Genomic DNA, 21639 nt, shown 5'->3' with positions numbered 1-21639 from the left:
GATACTCCAAAATACGAAAGCTTAGCGCAGAGAAGATCAAAGTCCACACTGTCTAACGCCTTGCTGAAGTCTAATAAGACCAGACAAGTAGCCAAGTTTTTGTCATTTGAACAATAAATATCGTCTGAGAGCTTAAGCAATGCCGTAGTCGTACTGAATCCCTTCGATAACCCGATTGATGAGGTGGTAGTAATTTATTGCTATTTAAATACTCTGTGAACTGTTCAGCCACTATCTTTTCCAGCACCTTAGATAACAAAGACAAAATACTAATAGGTCTAAATTGGTTAACGTCCGTAGGATTGGTAACTTTAGCTAAAGGTATTACGTTGGAATGTTTCCAAGCCTCTGGAAATTGACCAGATTCAAGACAAAATTTAATAATGAATGTTAAATAAGGACTTAGATATGGGAAAATTAGTAAAGACATTTTTAAATTGATACCATCAGGACCCGTTGAGTTACTTTTAAATGTATTGAGTATATTATTGATCTCGATCTCTGACACTGATTTGAATTTAAATTCTTTCAAACCTTCAGAATACCGTGACGATTTATATTTGTGCAAGAGATCATTATAACCATTATGTTTTGCTATGGACGGTATTCCATTGACAAAATAAGAATTGAGATCCTCAGTGTTAAAATTTTCAATACAACTTGCATCCTTCACTTTGCCTATATTTAAATATTTAATAGACTTCCAAAAGTCTTTCGGATTAGATTTAAATTTAAATTTCAAATAAGCTTTCTTTTCATTTTGTACTGCAATATTGACAAAATTTCGAAGTTGTTTATAATATTCCCATGATAACTCACTTTTTGAATTTTTATATTTAAGAAACGCATTATTACGTAGTTTCATCATTGTTTTGAGATTGTCTGATAGCCAAGGTGCCGGAGGTTTTGTTTAATTTTCATAAAATTACAACAGACAAGTGCATGATCTGACACGTCGTCCATCGGCAATACATCCACATTATTCACAATATGTCTGTCTGATACTATTAATAAATCAATCAAAGTTTGCGAGTTATTTGATATTCTAGTTGGTTCTGTAACAATTTGATACAAACTATATTTAGAGAACAGATTATTCATTAAAGCAGATGCACCCATGTGAGTAACATGTCTATATTAAAATCACCACCAACAAGGATTATGTCAGAAGTTGGTAAAACATGAGTAAGAGCATTTTCAAAATCATTGATACTTGACATTAAATTTATATTAGGTGGTCTATAGATAGATGCAAAAGCTATTCTCTTACCATTAATCTTTGCCGTTATCCAGGGTTGTTCCAGATATATGTAGTTTTGAGCAGGAAAATCAATTTTTTTAAATTTAATAGAATTTTTGATATAAAAAGCCACACCTCCTCCTCTAGAATTTCTGTCCAACCTTGCCATATTATAACCATCTATCTTGACCTGTAGATCAGTAATATTTTCATTCAACCATGTTTCAGAAAGCCCCACAATATCTAGAGATTCGTGAGATAAAAAAATCAGAAAATGAATCAAACCGTGTGCCGCATGACCTTATATTAAAATGACCAAACGAAAATAAATTAGACCCAGTCACCATTCTCTGTGATCAAGTCAATACAAATTAGCTTCTTGTAAGCTCCCTACCTACATAACCGATAAATTAGTATATAAAAATAATACAATATTTCTTTCTGATTATTAAAAGGTCCTTAACAAAATATTAATGAATACAATTCATTATCAAATATAAATAGTAATTCAGACAATTACCAAAAAAATTAACACTATATTTTAACGTGTTCAAAGCAATTTATCAATTTATAGACCAGCAACAAAAAAATACACTTGTTTAAATATTATTGCAAATTCTAAAGAATTTCTTGACCCGAAAAAAAAACAAATACCAATACTGCACGTATAGCTCTACCACATCGATCAAACCCTGGTCTCGCTTGGAAATAACATCTTCGTTTCGCTGTTGTAATAATAAATTTTACCACCCATAGACCATACGTTCTTTTTTCCATATATTTGCTTTGCCTGATATAACTCATTATAACGTGTTGAGGTAAGATCTTCGTATATCGAAACTGGAGAACTGCGTAATTTTTTCTTTTTACGATATATTTCTTCTTTCTTCAAGATTCTTGTGAAATGTACCGATATGGGACGAATTGTCTTAAGTTTTTTCCCAATTCTATATAAATTTGAAATGTCATTCGGAACACAGTTGACTTTAAGAATATTGTTTATTATATTCAATATTTTTTTCCATTAAGTCTTCATCATCGGTCTCCTCTACGCCGATAAATCTCAGTACTGACATTTTACTGATTTGTTCAAGTTGTTCACATCGAGCTTCTATTTGTTGTATCTTGACCGAATTTGCGTTAGTAGTTACACATAGTTCTTTTATTTTTTCACTCAAATTTTGTTCTAATTGGCTTATTTGTTTTTCAATACGTTCTGCAAAGTTTGTACAAACTTTATTAATTAATTCTTCGTTGTTTTCTTCAACTTTTCATCTTGTCGCCATTTTTCTTGACCACTACTTTATCGCAGATGTTAAAACAAGTAATAACTAAAGTGCTGGGAGCTCACTGAACACGTCTACACCTGTGGTCTACACTGCGTAGAACATCGATTGAGACTGGGGGTATAACTGTAAACATAACTTCTGACAAGCAGTGTCCGTTTAGGTTTAACGCAGAAGTGTTTACAAAAAATAACTATTTTATTTTGTAGATTTTCTTGCAGTGCAGTGGCGAAATACCCATAAAGGATTTTTTTGGAGAGATGAATCCGCCACATAGGTATAGATATTTTTTAAAATCATAACTGTTTATCATGGTATCATAAAAATTGCTTTTTTTTCAAATGATAAATTAAATTTTTCAAAAATAATCATAATTTTGTCAAAAAGGTTGAAAAAATTTAGGAATTTACCGAGTGGTTAACTTTAACCGTGAATAACTTTTGAAGGAGGAGGTTTATCGAAAAATTGTAAATTGGGGACCTTTTATTGTAGAGCGTTTAATTCTGTACAACACAGTGTGTTGTTGGCTGCGGGAAAACAAGATCGAGAGAAAAAAAATATTTGTAAAAAGTGGCAAATTCCCATGTATTTTAAATGTGAAATGAATCGTCTTTGAGGCAAGGTTTATTGTGAATATTAAAGGTTTACAATGGTCTGTTATTTTTTTAGACAATAAACTAAAAATTTAGAGGGCGTTGTGAGAAAAATGCTCAACTTTGTAAATAACGGACACCCTAATAATTATACAAGGTAAATTTGAAATAAGTACATATATTTTAGGGGTAGTATATTTCGACCCCAGAAACACATATATGGTTTTCACATATACGAGTTTTTTTCCGGGGAAAAAATTAAAATTTGAATTCTTTTTAATTTCAATTAAAAAACATAATATATAGGGTGTCCCAGGTTGAGCGTGCATGAGAAGTTTCTAGAGAACTACAATATTTAGATCGGAGATTGTTTGCACATTATTGTTTCACAAGGAGATCTATCGATTAAAAATATTTTCAATATGGCGGCACTTCCGGAAATACCGGAAGTTGACAGCAACTTTCTTATTTTAAATCTAGATATAATACCCTCATTTGTTATTATATACTTATTACTTACATTTTATTAATCGAAATTTAGCAAAAAAATAATTTTCTTTTTATATTTTTAAAGTAAAATAACTCGGTTATTTTGGACTAATTTAAAAAAAATACTAAAGACCAAATATGTTTCTTTTATCGAGATATATTATTTAAGACATAGTTCACCCTGTATATTAACATCTTTATTTATCCATTCACCGGCACAAAATCGAACACTTAAATTTTGATGATTGATTAGTCTCTTTTTAAATAAAAAATAACGCCCTCATCTGTCAATTACACGAGAAAAAACAAAATGTCGTGATCTGTCGAAAGTTTAAGACACTCTGCAGAATTGTTTAACAAAGTAAAAAAAATAGAAACTACTTCATCAAGGTGCATCTTTTCTTGAAAGTGTGTCTTTTAATTCCATATCAATATTTTTTTTTGTTGGATATATTCGCTTTTCAAGAAGACAGTAACGATAAATAACGCATTAAAAACATATACAGGGTGCTACAAATTCGAGGTACGAGCATTAGTATCTCGGAAACCGTAATAGATACGAAGATGGTTAAATTGGGGCAAAGTTGCGCCTTCGGCTGTTCACCAAGATGCCATCAAAATTTTTTTAAAAATTTCAAGGATTGCTGAGTTTTTTGGAAAAAAACTTTTTTCTTGAAAACTAATTTTATTTGTTCTTGTCGTTACTTTTTAGAAAATCAAAAAACTAATTGCACATTCTCATAGCTACTTTATTAGGGCTATCTGATAATATTTTTAGATTTTCAAATTAGCTGATAATTTGTGAGATACAGAGGCCAACTTAATTTTTTTAAATACAGACCTGCATTTTTTTATTTCAGATTTTGAAAGAACTCAGTCTCCTGAGTACAATGATATGCCACACTTTATACTTTTTTTTGTTTTGGGTACCTTAACAACAACAAAACTATTTAATTATTATTTTAAAAAAAATCAAGTCCTACTCTGTTTTTTAAATTATTTAATCTGATTATATTCATGGCAAAAATATTGATCAGTGCTAATTAACAGTGAATAAGGAAAATTGGTTAAAGAAAGGAAAGTCTCATTCCTCGGCCATATCCTTAGAGAAAATAAATATTACATTCCTAAGCTGATTCTACAAGGAAAAATATAGGGACGGCGAGGCCCAGGGAGAAAACAACATTCCTGGCTAAGAAACATACGGGATTGGTGTAACATCAGCGACGCAGCCACCATATTTCGAAGAGCCGAAAACGGTACTCTACACATTGCATGAAGAGTACAGACAATCGCCAACGTGCGGCTAAGCGCAAGGCACAGGAAGAAGAAGTAAAATTGAGCCAATTGAAAGATTCAAATAAATAATATCCAGATCAGCAATTTAAAGATATTATTTTTAACTTTTCTTATTGAAAATTTGAAATTCTCAGTGTACGATCTAATAATTTGCATAATATTAATCGTAGTTATTATGATGCAACTGCCGAGATCTGTTGATTTCACTTTTTTGTAAAACTTGGACCTGTCGAATTACTTGACGTCATCAGACGGTCCAGGTACCTCGCTGGCCATTATACTGCTCTACCATTTGCAATTCATCTTCCGGGGAAATTATTTGATTGTTTATATAACATTTTATTTATATTATTTTTTATTATTTTATTGCATTTGATTTTCTGTATCAACCCACGTCACTGTTAAGTTCGAAAGCTTATTAATATTGTAACGATGAATATATTAAATATTAAAAAAAAAACAGAGCCGGACTTGAAATTAGTTTAAATAAATTGTGTCCAAATTTCCAAAACAAAAAAAATATTAAGTGTGGCATATCATTGTACTGTTTGACCAGCGGATCTGAAGCTACGGAAGGAATGCGAGAAAAAAAAGTCGATATTGCCACGTTTATCTATAAAATTGCAAAATTGCCAGACATGAACTATAAATTTAATATATTTTTATTATATATATAATGTGTTTAGCATATATTCTGACGTATAATACTAAGGAATTTTAACGTAGTTCATATTGTTCGATATGTTTTATTTAATAACTTATTTCTTTCATTCTGTATAATCTGCTTATTATGAAAGTTGAAGATTTTTCAACGATATCATTGGCAAACCGGCATTGCCGCGCATTGCCGCCTATTCATCGAACATGATTGGCCAGAGTACGTCACAGGATTTGTTACCACGCGGTTGCCATGGCTTTTACGCCTTTCCTATTCGCTTGCTTTATCCCTATGCTTTATTCCCAACTTCACGGTCTCTTCTGAAAAGAGTAGGAATATTGAATACTATTGAAATATCCAGTGGCGGTGTAATTTTTTTGATCATTACTACTTTATTTCATTATTTTATACCAGTTATTCTAAACTTTATTCCTATATTTTTGTTTATTATTTATTTTATTGTTTTGTTATCTTGTTATAATGTTTTTCGTTCGTAGTTTTTAATTATTAATATCAAGTTTGATCGTATATTTGTGTTTTAAAATGAATAAATTTGTTAAGGGTAAGACACTACATAGTCAGACAAGAGAAATAATAGCTAATTTATATAGGTAAGTTAATAATATAAAAGGGGGAGCCTTAATTTTTATTGTATTTACAATAAAAATGACTTCATGTAATTTTTATACTTTATTCTCCAATTTTGTTTATTTCTCAATACATAACAACTAACAACACCATAACAACAAGCTACCCATAATTCTATGCTTCCAGGAAGGAGTTGTCAGCCTAGTTTTTGGCGCTATATTTAAATAATTCTTACAACTCGACCATCCTGACAATTAGAACGACCTCGTTCTATCCTAACGTTAACATAATACTTTAGGTTACATAAGAGGTTACATAAGCAATTCATAATCAAAAAAATTTAACATAAGAGACATAAGAATTCTGATCATAACACATAAGTATCGTAATACATAAGATTAATTCTAAACATAATATTTTTATGATTTCATAACATCATATCATAAGTAATTCATAAACTAATTGCATAACATAATCTTTATGACTAAACTAGAAACTAGTACATATTACTAATAAAACTAATTCAGTACATCATAACATAATTTTCATAACCAAAATCATAAATTTTGCATTATATAATCATAATGTTTCATAAATTATCTCATGTGATTAAATTTTAAATTATTTTTCATAAGTCAAAATAAAATAAGTCAATCCAATATTATATGACTCTTTCAGGAAAATAAGTTAAGTAAAATCAATTTGGGCAGATTCAAAATATTAACATTGGTCAAGATTTTGGTCAATGGCTTTGTCAATAGTGTCAGATAATTTTAACCATAATTTCAAACTATTTGAATCAAAAATACCTTCAAAAGGTCTTTGAGTTACCTGAAATCCTTCAATATCAGTTATTAAACACATTTTTTTATTACATAAGGACCTTTATACTTTGGTAATAACTTTTATTGATACCTGGATTACATCTACATTAGGTATCATCACATAATCACCTTTACTATAAGTTTTACCTTCTTTATGCTTTTTGTCGTAATAGTTTTTATTATATGATTGGATTTTTTCAATATTCCTATTTGCCTTATCTCTAGATCATCAGGGTTTGTTTCTTTTTCCTTAGGTGATAAAAGAAATTGTTTTAAATCGTCATTCATTAACCCTTCCTGTGGAACTCCGAATAATAGCTTCGCAGGGGTTTCTCCAGTGGTACTATAAACACTATTATGTACAGCAAATTCAACGTCATTTAAGATATTATCAGCCCATTTCTCTGGAGTTTCTGTTAATTTGGCAATCATAGGAATAATACATTTATTTAATCTTTCTACCTGACCATTTGCACGTGGAACACCAGTCGCAATTAATACATGTTTTACATTATAATTTTGAAGAAATTCTGAAAAATTCTTAGAGGTGAAGGCAGAACCTCTGTCTATGATTATTCTAAGTGGTTTACTATAATCAGCAAAATATTTCCTTAAGTATTTTATTACCTCAGTTGAATTGGTACTTTTACATGCGTATATTTTTACAAATTTTGTAAACCCATCAATTACAGCAAAAATAAATCGATTTTCTTTTTGCTGGTTTTTGCTAAAGGTCCGCAATGATCTAAATGTAATGTAAGGAATGGTTAGGCCCTTAGGCATATTATGTAAAAAACCCTCTTTCTTCCACTTACAGGAGAATAATTAATACATTTTAAACAGTTTTTTATATATTCATCAACTTTAGTTCTTATGTTTGGAAACCAATAGAGTTCTCTTTTATAGCATTAACACATTTATCAATACCTACATGTCCTAAATCATCGTGACAACTTCTAATTACATTTAATTCCATAGTGTTAGGTACATAAAATAGTAAACGTTTATTTTCTTTTTTATAAACAAGACTGTTATTGATTTCAAAATCTTTACTTTCAGTTTTCTCTAATGCCTCTCTAATTTTGTTAATTTTTGAATCTTGATATTGTCTAATGCTAAGATTTGTTTCAAAAAGGTGTCTCTTCTAGTACTAAAACATTTTGATAGCATCTACTTAAAGAATCAACATGTTGCATATTACTTCCACTTCTATGTTCTAAAGTATAGTCATAATTTTGTAAAAATAAACTCCATCTCATTATTTTCGGGTTAATGTCTTTCTTCTTAAGTGCTAAAGTGATACTATTACAATCTGTATAAATTTTAAATTTAATGCCTAGTATATAGACATGAAATCTTTTAATGCTATTTATTATGGCTGCTAATTCTAAAATAAAACTATGTTGCTTAGACTCTGACTCTGTGGTACGTTGGCTATAATAAAATACTGGATGGAACTTTAAATCTTTTTTGTTTTTGCATTAAAATACCGGAATAACCATGCGAACTAGCATCACAATGAAGCTGAGTTTCTGCTTTAGGTGAGTATAATGCTAAAACTGGTTTAGACATTAATATTTCTTTTAAATTATTAAAACTAGTAAATTGCTCAGAACCAAAATTGAATTTACTGTTTTTTTTAGTTAAATTATATAATGGGCCAGCAATGGTTGAGAAATTTGGAACAAATTTTCGAAAGTAAGAGGTCAAACCAATGAAACTTTGAACCTGTTTTACATTTTTTTGGCACTGGGTAATTTTAATTGCTAATAAATGCTCATCATTCGGACGAATTTCTTTTTCATTAATAATATATCCTAAATATTTTATCTCAGTATATAAAAAGTACATTTATCTATTCTCAAAGTCAAGCGATTTTCCACTAATAGTTTAAAAACATGCTTTAAAATTGAGATATTTTCTGGTATAGTTGTAGTTGGTATTAAAATATCATCAAAATAAATAAAAATTTATTTAGATCAATAAGTTCTTTAAATATTTCGTGAATGTACCTCATAAATACAGAAGGAGAATTTTAAGACCAAATGGCATCTTTAAAAATTCGTATTGAGCTACTGGGGTTACAAACGAAGTATATTTTATCGAATCGTGTTCAATATCAACGTGATAAAAAGCACTTTTAAGGTCCAGGGTTGTGAAATATTTTTGACCTTGTAATTGAATAATTTGATCTTCAATCAGGGGAATAGGAAAGTTATCTCTTACAGTAATTTTATTTAAAGCTCTAAAATCAGGACACAATCGATAATCATTAGTTTTCTTTTTAACTAGAACTATTGGAGAGCTGTACTCCGAAGTACTTTTTTGTATTACATTGTTTTCTAACATGTCGTTAATCAAATCTTGCACTATATTTTTTTTCATAAAAGATAAACGTCTAGGTTTAAAATAAAACGGAGTATGATTTGAATTAACTACTATTTTCATTTTAATTTTAGATTCTATTTTTTCAGGTCGCTCAGGTTGTATATAATCTTGAACAAAAAGATCAATTAATTTTTTACGATTTTTTGCATCAATTTCAGAATTTATATTTAAATCAACCTCATTTTGATCAATGTAATCAATTTGTAAGATTTCATTATTTTCCTGATTTTCCAATAAATTATCATTTAATACTGATTTTATTTTGACTTTTCCAGACTCAAAAATTAAAGAAATATTTTTATTTGTCATAAAATTTCTACCTAATAGACATTTAACAGGTATAGCATCATCTGGTACTATATAAAATAAAACTTGGACATCTATGCCTTCAACATATACTTTAAACATTATTGAACCTATAACATCTAATTTTGATTTATTAACACCCTCAAAATCTACAGATGGGGCTTCTGAGATTTCAAAATTAAATGGTCTGATTATGCTATTAGTAATAATAGAAATTACACTACCTGAATCAAGAGTACCTTCGATAAATAATTGTTTACTGTCTTTTACAAGACACAAAGGCAAGGTGAATCTATCAGGGAATTTGTACTCGACCATCAATGCTTCTTTCTCTTCAACTTCTTTCTTGGATGTAGAGGCTCTTTCTCCTTTAATCTTTGGACAGTCTCTTATTTTATGTTCCATTGAGCCACAATTGAAACACGAACCCCTCACTCTAGGCATCTTTTTGCATTGCGACGCCAAATGTCCTAGCAAATTGCAATTGTAACACTTAATGGTTTTATTATTAACTTGATCTAAACTGGTAAATTTCTTCAGAGATGCTTCAATTGTCTTCTGTGGTTTTTTAATTTCATTTTTCTTTCAGGCAATCTATTTTTCCTCGCAGTAACAATTCTCTCGTATGCTATAATGTCCTGGTATAATGCATCTTCATCTATATGGAATTTGGACATGACAAAATTACTTAATTCTCTGGACCATAATCCAATAGCTATCTGCTCTTTCTCTTCTTCGAATGATAAACTTAACTCTTTGCATAATGATGCTTTGGAATGAAAATATACGCTTACATTTTCATTGACAGACTGTACCCTCTCTTGCATTCTTTCCATAATTCGGTTTTATTCTTGGTAAATACAAATGTTTTAATAAAAGCCATGCGGAAGGATGACCAATCTACAACTTCACTGCTTCGCCCTGAATACCAATGGCGTGCAGCACCAATCAGATTACTTTTGGCTGTTTGGAAAATAAACGCATCTGGCCAATTGTGAAGTGTTGCGGCAGTTTCCAACTGCTGTAACCATAACTTAGCTTTACTTGGCTCTTCTTCAGCACTGAATATTTCTATAGTTTTCGAGAGATCTGGCATTACGTTATAATTTCGAACTGGAGATTCTTGATTTGGCGCATGTAATGGCTGCTGCTGTTGTTTTTGTAGCATTTGCAACATCTGAGTATTTTGTTGCAATAAGGTTGTTATCGTATTCATAAATTGATTAATATTAGCATTACTGTTTGGATTTTCTTCAGTTCTATTTTGCACAAATCTTTCAAAATCATCAGCAGAAAATTGGTGACTCTGGTTTTCGTCTTGATCTTCCATTTTATTTATTGCCGGTAATCTTCAAACTATTGTTATAACTTATCACTCTTCTTCTCTTCTTGGGGACTACGCAGATTTAACCCCACACCTGAAGTTATAAAAGGGGAGCCTTAATTTTTATTGTATTTACAATAAAATGACTTCATGTAATTTTATACTTTATTCTCCAATTTTGTTTATTTCTCAATACATAACAACTAACAACACCATAACAACAAGCTACCCATAATTCTATGCTTCCAGGAAGGAGTTGTCAGCCTAGTTTTTGGCGCTATATTTAAATAATTCTTACAATAATAACGTGGATGAAATCTCATTTGGTTTATTTCCTTGTGTTCATAATAGGGTTTGCGATGAAGAATCTACAGAGAGTTCGCTTAAGTTGTCGCTTAAACGTAAACTTGAGCGGATATTTCTTTATACCGGAGTTAGCTTATCGGCTATAAAAAAAATTCACACAGAAGATAAAAAAAGGCTGAAAACTAACCCCGATAAAATGATATCCTCTCTGGAAAGAAACGACCACGTGAGACTGCTGTCGAAAAGCTCAACGACTTTTTCGAAGTGGTCAGGAATTTGATAAATAGATTTTATCTCGAATTCAAACTCGTCCCCACAATTAGAAAGCTTTTGCAAAAATTGCAGGAAGAATCGAATTTTCCTTTTGCAGGGAAACGCTTAGGGGGTTATTAAAATCAAATGAATTTTTTTGGCGTAAATGTTAAAATAACAGATAAATATTAATGGAGCGGCCCATTATATTGCAGAGAGAGATATAAATATATATACGCGAAATTCGAAAATATAGCCAAGTATTATCTATTTGGATGTAACATATGGGTAGACAATGACCTAACCTTTAAAAACTGCTGGCGGAGCGATACCATATCTGGTGTAATAGGCAATATCAGATCTACTGATGAGTAAAATTATGTTTTGTTTGCGCTTCCAAAGTTAACTATTTTCAAGATTTTTTTTTGCTGGAAATAGTTATATCTAAAATTATGTATTATAGAAAAAAATATAGTTAGTACAGATATATAAATAAATATACCTCAAGACTCAGTCTTGATCATCTGCTGATGGCAGACATGGTTAGCGAAACGTGCGTCCAGTGTAAAATTAAAAGTGTTTTGGTGTATTGTACTGATTTAGTGTTTTATTTTGCTGTGTATCACCAAAGGTTCCAACCCCTGTAATTATTTCTTCTATTATATTAACAACACAATAATAAAATGTTGGCTTCTGTATATCACAAATTATCAGCTGATTTGAAAATCTAAAAATACTATCAGATAGCCCTAATAAAGTGTCTATGAGAATGTGCAATTAGTTTTTTGATTTTCTAAAAAGTATCGATAGGAAAAAATAAAATCGATTTTCAAAAATATCCGTTTTTTCCAAAAAACTCAGCAATCCTTGAAATTTTTAAAACTTTTTTGATGGCATCTTGGTGAACATCCCAAAGCACAACTTTGCCCCAATTTAACCATCTTCGTATCTATTACGGTTACCGAGTTACCAATGCTCGTACCTCGAATTTGTAGCCACCCTGTATATACAAATCAGTTCATAACGTTCTTCGCCGCCTTCTGATTTCCAATCTCCATCGGTCTCTGTCTGTCCGGAGGTTTTTGTCTATTCCTGTTGTTCTGATGTCTATTCCTTCTCCCCAACTCCGTCTAGGTCTCCCTCTCTTTCTTTTACCTTGTAGTTACAATTGAGTACCTCAAATACATTTAAATAAAATATACGACGGCCTCCCCATAAGAGCAATGAGAGGATTTACGTCCCAGTATTGAAGGAGGACAGAAAATCGAGTCGAATGGTTTCAAGACATAGGTTCATCCTTGTTTAGTCAAACCTCCTACAAACCAAGGATAGACTTATGTAGAAAATGCATTGAAATTCTATAGCCATCCTTCAATATTGGGACAGGAATTTAAGCGGTACCGTCCGTATACTTTATTTTAAACGTATTTGGAGTACCTACTTTCTTTGGGATTCTGTTCTCTTCCATTCTTTGTACGTGTCCGTACCACCTGAGTTGGTTAATTTTGGTGTCTTCTGTTATTCTGTGTTTAACGCTCATGATGTTCTGAATTCTCTCCCCATTTCTTATTATATTTCTTCAGTTTCGATTTCCTGGCCGTGCGCCTCCAAAAGTCCATTTCTATAGCTTTGAGTGACTTAAGGTTTTTTTCTTTCAAAGGCCATACTTCACTACAATAACTAATGATGCTTTTAACTATGCTGTTATATATTTTTTAAAAACATGCCTTGTCTTTTTTTTTAAAAACATGCCTTACTACAAATCAAATCAGTGAAATATTGCCTTTGATTTTGTAATATCGCTGTCATTGAAAAGTCTTATTAATATTATTTGGTGTTACATAATTACTCTTGCAGAGATGGTTTTAAGCCCAGAAGCTGTATTGCTTTACTTTAACATGGTAGAGATCAACTTCTGTTCTTAAAACTATCTCTACTAACAAATAATTATACAGGGTGGTCCGAACTGTATTCCGGAAACTTCGGCAGCATATTCTGCAGATAAAAATAAGTAAAAAAGTTTGTATAAATGTATGCCCTGAAATGCTTAGTTTGGGAGATACAGGGTGTAGAAGTTTCATTTTTATTTCGATTTTTTCCAATTAATTTCAAGTAACGTCAATATTTGAATGAAAATTGGTGTCTTGGAGTTTTTTGACATGTCAATATGATTACGATTATGTCTTTAATTATGTACAATATGATGATGTCAATATGACTCCTACTAGTAAAGTGCGCCACCTACATATTTTTAACTGGTTTGAAGAGTAATACATTTTTGGCCGTACCTGTATAAAACTACTGAGTAAAAAAATATACATTTACGACGTTTTTGACGTGAAAAAGATCTCTTGATAAAAATCGCTACTAATGGTTTTCGAGATATTTGGAATCGAAATTATCAATACCTGTCATCATTGACATAAATTAAAAATGTTGACAAAATAGTTATTAGACTGAAATCATAAATATGCAATGTTTTTGTGCCAAAAGTTCAACAGAAACTGTTTCATCATCATTTTTGCAGATAAAAATTATGATTAATTTAAAAAAATAAAAATTTCCCAAATTTATTATTTCAGTGAAATAACTATCTACTCAACCTGTTTATTTTTCGTCAATAATGACATGTATTGACTATTTCCATTCTAAATATCTTAAGAACGGTTGCTCGGAGCAATTTTTACAAACAGATATTTTTTACGTAAAAAGTCACAGAGATGTACAGGGTGGCGCCTATCATACGCTGCGGAAGCTCCAAGGAGAACGGTAGTTTATATCGAATTGAAATTTTGGCAGCATATGTAGGTTAACTGAAAGCATTTTTTAAAAATATATAGAATTATACAGGGTGTCCCCAAAAAAAGTTACACATCAAAGTTGTGTTTTTTCTAATGGAACACCCTATATATTAATTGATTTTCGGATTCTAGGAAAAAAATAAAGGTGAGTTTTATTAAAGAAACATATACCTAAAATCTAAGGATTTTGACATATTTCACATTTTGCTAAAATGAGGAGTAAATTTTAAATTTCGATAACAGCTACCTAAATTTTAGTTGACCTTTTATAGTCTGATATTGAATTACACTAACCATTGTATATTAAACCAAACTAAAATTTGACCCGAAAAGTTATACAGGGTGAAACAAAATTTAATATGGAACATTAGCCACTTCTAAAAGCAAGTTACTCCTTTATTTTAAATAGAACACCGAGTATATTTTTCAGGCCTTTAATGGGGAATTTCTATATCTTTAAAATATTATTAATGTTGCCTACCCCTCAGACAAAGATTTTCCCAGATAATCTAATTTTTATGATTTTGCGTCAGTAAATCTTTATTATTTGAACAAATCTAGGTGGCTGTGTGATCCATAAAGATTGTGGCGTAAAATACTCCAAGGGTAATAACAAGATACACGTTTAAAACATATTTTAATTATTACAGAATTAGAACTGGATATAAACCTATAATTATGCAACAAAAATTAGCTAGATGAAATCAAATGCTCAAAATGCTTCCTTTCCTGTTAACTGCATAAAGTGATTGTGTTTTCAAAAGGATCTTTTGATTTCAAAAGGCAAATTGTGGAGTTCTACCTCGAAAAGCAGCTATAATAATTTCTCTTATGTTGTCGACACTAGTTGGTCGAGTTTTGTAAACAATATCTTTAACATATCCCCGTAAAAAAAAACAGACTAGATAAAATCAGGAGCATTTAAGTATTCTATTAATTGTTGGTGAATGCACACTGCATTCACCAACTAATAGAATCAAATCAATTCTCTCTGATGTAAGATAAGTTTGCATTTTCGGCAAATTTTTGAGATTTTTTTTTGTGTTTTAACTGACACAAAATGAGAAATAGTTGTTAAAGTTGGAATAATTAGACAGCTATGTTGAAATAACGTTAGACATATCACAGCCACCTAGATTTTATCAAATAATAAAGATCTACTCAGATCAAATCATGTAAATGAAAATATCTAGGAAAATCTTCATTTGAGGGGTAGGCAACCTTAATAGTATTTTGAAGAGACATGAATTCCCCATTGAATATCGGAATAATATACTGGGTGTTCCGTTTAAAATAAGAGAGTAACATGCTTTTAAAGGTGACCAATCTTCAATATTAATTTGGTCTCACCCTGTAAAACTTTTCGGATCAAGTTTTAATTTGATTTAAAGTACAATAGTTAATTTAACTACATATTAGGCTATACTGGGTAAATTCCAATTTAGGTAGCTTTTATTGTAATTTAAAAATTGTTATTTATTTCTAGAAAATCTTAAATATGTCAAAAACCTTACATTTTAGTAATATACTTCCCTTATAAAACTCACCTTTATTTTTCTCCCAGAATCAGTTCCATTACAAAAAACACAACTTTGATATGTAACTTTTTTTGGGGACACCCTGTAGAACTCTCTATATTTTTAAAAAGTGCTCTGAATTAACCTACATACGCTAACAAAATTTCATTTCAATACAAACTGTCGTTCTCCTTGGAGCCTCCGCGGCATATGAGAGGCGCCACCCTGTATATTTTTTCGTTCAGTAGATTTATACAGGTACGGACAAAAAGTTATTACGCTGTAAAATAGTTAAAACATATGTAGGTGGTGTAATTTCTCATGTCAAAAAAGTCCCAGATACCAATTTTCATCGAAATATTGACTTTACTTCAGAAATTATTTAGAAAAAATCGAATATCTCTGAAACTAAGCATTTTAGGACATACATTTATGCGAACTATTTTACTTATTTTTATCTGCACAATATGCTGCCGAAGTTTCAGGAATACAATTCGGACCACCCTGTATATGACTTTTCCAATGGCAGTGATATTACAAAAATTGCGAAGGTGTTTATGCGTTTAATGTTGAAATTGCTATAAATCGTTACTGTCTAATTCAAAAGCTATTGCAAGATGAATTAAAAATCAGACTATCGAGAAATGATGCATCATGATGACGATGTAATTTTTAAATTATTTATTTTCTTATACCATTCTACAGTGTATTTCAAACTTTTGCCTACATTTTGTTTTTCCTCGTATCTGTCTATTATACAGGGGGTGTATATCTGTCTATTATACAGGGTGTTTCAAAAAACATGTGCCATCTCTCGTGGGGGGATTCCTCATGTGAAAAAAAATATTAATTTTTTATATCAACATAGTTCGATTCTGCTTTGTTTCGTTACTAAAGGGGATTAGAGTTTTTCTTTTTTTTCGATTTACTATAATTTTCTTCTAAGCGCTTTTAGCGATTCGAATGAAATTTTGAGGATAAAAGTTAATAGAAGTGTGACATATTTTAATACTAAAAAATTGTCAACAGATACACCAGTGACGTGCATATGGGTTATTACTGAAATATTTTTCTAAAAAAAAAACATGTGTGCCACAAACTGATTTTTTTCTCTCATTAGCAAAATTGTGAAGACAGTTTAATGCCGATTAAAAAGGATCTCTTGATATTTTGTCGATTTCAGCCTCCTTGATGCGATAAACGCAATTTTATTAATTTGCCTTAATCCAATTCTAATAGCAATCTTTAAAAAATCTTAATGTCATTAACAGGCCAAACGGTTAAATGTGTATTAATTTATTCCCTATCAAAAAAATATAAAAAAAGTTCATATAAACATGGGTGCAAAAAGGCATAGTTTTCAAGTTACAGGATACTTTTACAGTTGAGGGTTGGAACCTTTGGTGTTAAACAGCAAAATAAAAACACTAAATCACCACAATACACCAAAACACTTTTACTTTTACACTGGACGCGCGTTTCGCTAACCATGTTAGCATCATCAGCAGATGATTATAAACTGAGTTTAGTTAAATAAACTGAGTTCAGTTTATAATCATCTGCTGATGATGCTAACATGGTTAGCGAAACGCGCGTCCAGTGTAAAAGTAAAAGTGTTTTGGTGTATTGTGGTGATTTAGTGTTTTTATTTTGAGGATACTTTTAAAAAATATATCTTTTGTAATTATCTTAAAAACAATTTTTTTGACAAGTCAGTGGCGCACAAGTTTTTTTAGAAAATTATGGCCTCTGTGGAGCCGTCTCAGATACTGGCTTTTCTTAAAGCCCTGAGACTGTATGATGAGTTATAACTCGTTATAACTCAAGAAAGGGGAACACACAATAGATCTATAAGGTCGCGGTGATTAACTCCCCTCCTAAACATTCTACATTCTACATCGCTAAAAGAATTGAGAAGAAAATTACAATAAATCGAAAAAAAATTAGACTACAGGGCATTAGTAGCTACGAAACGAAACAGAATCAGACCCGTGTTGATATGACAAATAAATCTTATTTTTACATGAGGAATCTCCACACGAGAGATAGCATATGTTTTTTGAAACACCCCGTAGAGAGATAAGGACTTAAATTTATAATTTAAGAAGAGGCTAAGAAGTCAAATAATTTACTTGTATATTGCTTACAAATACAAATCATCAAAATCGGCACACTATAACAAAATATATTGAACTTTAATGTAGGTGCCTAAACAATTTTAAGGTGCCTGTTTATTGTGTCGGTCAGTGTATGATTAATTTATTATAATAATAAAGATATTTCCTAATTTTTATGTTCTATATTACCTCATCAGATACTTCTATTTTAAAGCTTCTAATAGATGTATCAATTTCTTTAGGTTGTTCTCCAGGTCCCCAATACTGCGTACTATCAAGTTGTGGTATAGGTTTTTTAGAAAATAATTTGTAAATTACCAAACCGATTAAACCCACAATGGCACTGAAAACAATCAAACATAATGAACAAACCGCCATGATTTAGCTAAAATACACATTTAAAACATAGGCAAACATAAGTACGTAGACGTGAGACGTGAGAATCAATAGCGTAGAGTTCTAGTGCGTATAATCACAGGTATATTTTTATCCATCCTTATCATCCTCTAATAGAGAGATGTGGTACTAGTAGTAGATTAAATTATTTACGGGAAATAACATTGCAGTAAATAATAAGAATCACATTTTTTATAATTTTCAAGAGATACAAATAGCTTATTTATTTTGTTGACTTTAATAAAATTCATAATATGTACTTATACAGGGTGAGTCTTAAATAAATGCAAATATTTTTACGGGTACTGTATATTTCGACCCCAGAAACACGATTTTGGAAACAAATTTTGGATTTTTTTTAGTTTTTAGTTAAAAAACATAATTCCTTGATAATATGGCAACATAGGTAGTGGATTAAATTTCCAAAAAAAATCCAGAAAAGATACTCCCTAAAAAAGAAGTGGTTCTCAAAATTAAAGTAAAAAATGATTTTTTTGGAAATTTTCAAATTAAAATAACTCGGTTATTTTGGACTTATTTGAAAAACGGCAAAGAGAACATATATGTTTCTTTTGTCGAGGTCTACTAACCCTGAAAATATTTGCACTTATTTACGACTCACACTGTATAGCAAAATTTTCAGGGACATTAGGTTAGGTTAGGTTGCTGGGGTTTGGGATCATATTTGATCCCTCACTCGGAAGCCTTGGGCCCATTGCTATACCCCTGTATTGTTTTACCAAACCTTCCTCTCATTCTTTCTTTGCGTTAAAGCACTTCCAGCTCTTTGCAAAGTTCCCGATGTCGCTGATGTTGGCTTCTGCTGCTTCCTCTAGTCCCTCCTTGCCCTAAAATTTTAAAGCGTCGGTATTCCAGTGCTGGACAGTGGCACAGCTCTATTGGACAGTTTCCAGTGACGACACCTACAAAATTATGCGTACTAGGTCCTTTTTGTGCTCTAGTAGTTGTTTTGTCTTTTTGCTATCTACCACTGGCCATAGTCTTCGAGCTGTTCAGGGACATTAAGTAGGTATATTTTTTCATTATGAGAAACTATTTATATTGAAACTTTTTTGACTGAAAATGTATAGTGATGGTAAAGAAGCTTCGCTTAAACAGTCCTAAATATTAAGTTTCTTTAATACTTAGAACATTTCAACTTTTTAAAGGAAGGTTCACATTGCTCGTGACACTGCTCACGCTCGTGCTTGTGGTGCTGTTTGTGTTGCTTGCGCTAGTATGTTGTTTTGTTTTATGTACCGCCACAGAACTCACAGAACCCAAGAGTCAAAGAAGGAATTTGATATGAACGAACATTTTAATCTCGCTTCTACTGCTTGGCATGTTTTCCATGTTTGATGCCTTTATTCGGACCGCTCGCGAATAATGTGGACGCACCTTAAAAGCAAGTCACCTTAAAACTAAGGTTTGAATTAATAATATAAAATCTTTCCGCCGAGTCAAGAAAAATTTCGATAGATACATTCAAAAAATGGCAGAAAATGCGAATTATCTGTGAGATAAAGACAGATAATGCTGTTACTGTCATGCATCTTCTTGTGGGACAGACATTACATATCATGTTCTTTATAGGTATGTACTTTCGACTAGATCGTTAAAACAATAAAAATAACTGAAGCGTGCGATATCTCTCTATTATACATTATTTATAATAATTTTGACCTTGAACCATCGTCCTTTTTTATTATACAGATGAAAAAAAAGCAAATAAAATGTACATTGAACAAAAATACTTGACAAAACTCCAAAGAAACTCTTGGAACGATATGGAATTTGAAGAACGTCTAAAAATATTAAATTTGGCTAATATTTAACATTAATTGAAATTTATTCAATTAATGTTAAATAATTAAGATCGCAGTGATTAACCCAACTAGCAAAATATAGTTCCCAGTCCTTTTTAAAATGTCACTGCCCCTAAAGTATAGTTCCTAGGCCCACTCTGCCACTTAAAATGTTACTCTATAAGGAATAGTCACTATGAAGTATATTTCGAGAGTGACCGGTTAGTCCCTACCTACCATAAAAGTGGAGAATAAACACCCCGATTGCAAGTCGCAAATATATAATTTAAAGAAGTGACTGGAACTACCCGAATCTTCGAATATGACACCATAAAAGACCTAAAACTTTATAGTAACTTTTCAAACTAGGGGTTACCAACAAGTGCTACCATAATGCCTCCATTAAGTTTTTGTTACTTTATAGTAACAATTTAAGTTACGGGGTAGTCGCAGGCACGACACCTAGTTACTTCTAATTTATAGTAGCATTGAAAGTAGCAAAATTGTTACTGCTACCTTCCTAGGTCACTATTAAGTAGCCGTCGCTCATCCATTGCCACTAAAAAGTCACGGGGGTCAAAAACGGCTACTTTATAGTGACCGTAAGTAAATAGACCCTAATAAATGTAGTTGCCTCAGATTGCATCGTGTGCTGCTCTGTTTATTATTTTCTTTTACTTGCTTTTAAGATTTATTAAAATTTTGTAAAATCCCAAAGGTGAATAAAAAGAAATTTAGATATTCTGGTAGGTACTTTCAACCGAAGAATTAAACAAAAGGAATCACTGCGAGCCGATGCATCAACATCAGAAACAAAAAATACATCTTTCTATAATCCTACTGATGAACATCATAAATTCGGTAGTGACTGAGACATTTTTGAAGCTGTTTCTGTAGAAGAGTGTAGTGTTAGTTCATCTGAAACTGAATCTCAGAGGAGAACTAATTTGAGAACCAACAATATAAAACAAGAGCTAAAAGAGTGGGCGTTAAAATACACTATACCTCATGTAGCTCTGAATAATATAGAAACGCTAATAATATAAAATGCACAATAAGTAAAAAATAACTTCAAAGTACAAGGCGGAACGTTATAGTGGCACCAATGTATAGTCGCCACCACCGTGATCGATGTACGAGTAGCAACGCTCCAATTAAGCGGCAATTTGGTGGCGCAGGGAACTTTCTTGGAAAACTCACTTTATGGTTCCAAAGAATCGTTGACCATGTAGTTCCAAAAAAGTTATTGTTTCTATAAAGTCGCCTTTGGATGGCTACAATTGTCACTTTATCAATCCGAAGATTTTAAAGGTCCAAACAGGTAGGGTTGGCCTAATATGTTATTGTTCCCGGTACTTTGTGGAAGCATATGGAACTATAAAGTATTTTTCGGATTAAACGGCCATATTTTTTTCATGAATTTTTAGACGAACAACCAAATGGCTCAAAC

General features: G+C 31.3%; 1 protein-coding gene across 1 annotated transcript in view; it reads right to left on the bottom strand.

Moving 5' to 3' along the window:
* The window catches only part of LOC115884079 (juvenile hormone epoxide hydrolase 1-like), a 42288-nt gene extending 23842 nt beyond the window's left edge, over window positions 1–18446 (bottom strand). Inside the window, exon 1 of the mRNA XM_030902558.1 lies at window positions 18178–18446. Within this exon, the coding sequence (XP_030758418.1) occupies window positions 18178–18366 (189 nt within the window). The 5' untranslated portion in view covers window positions 18367–18446. The remainder of the gene's footprint in view (window positions 1–18177) is intronic.
* Between the last annotated feature and the right edge of the window lie 3193 nt (window positions 18447–21639).

This window comes from Sitophilus oryzae, unplaced genomic scaffold, assembly GCF_002938485.1.
Source record: "Sitophilus oryzae breed Bouriz unplaced genomic scaffold, Soryzae_2.0 scaffold_2014_pilon_pilon, whole genome shotgun sequence".
NCBI classification, from domain to species: Eukaryota; Metazoa; Arthropoda; class Insecta; order Coleoptera; family Curculionidae; genus Sitophilus; species Sitophilus oryzae.
This window is presented reverse-complemented; position numbering and strand designations above follow the sequence as displayed.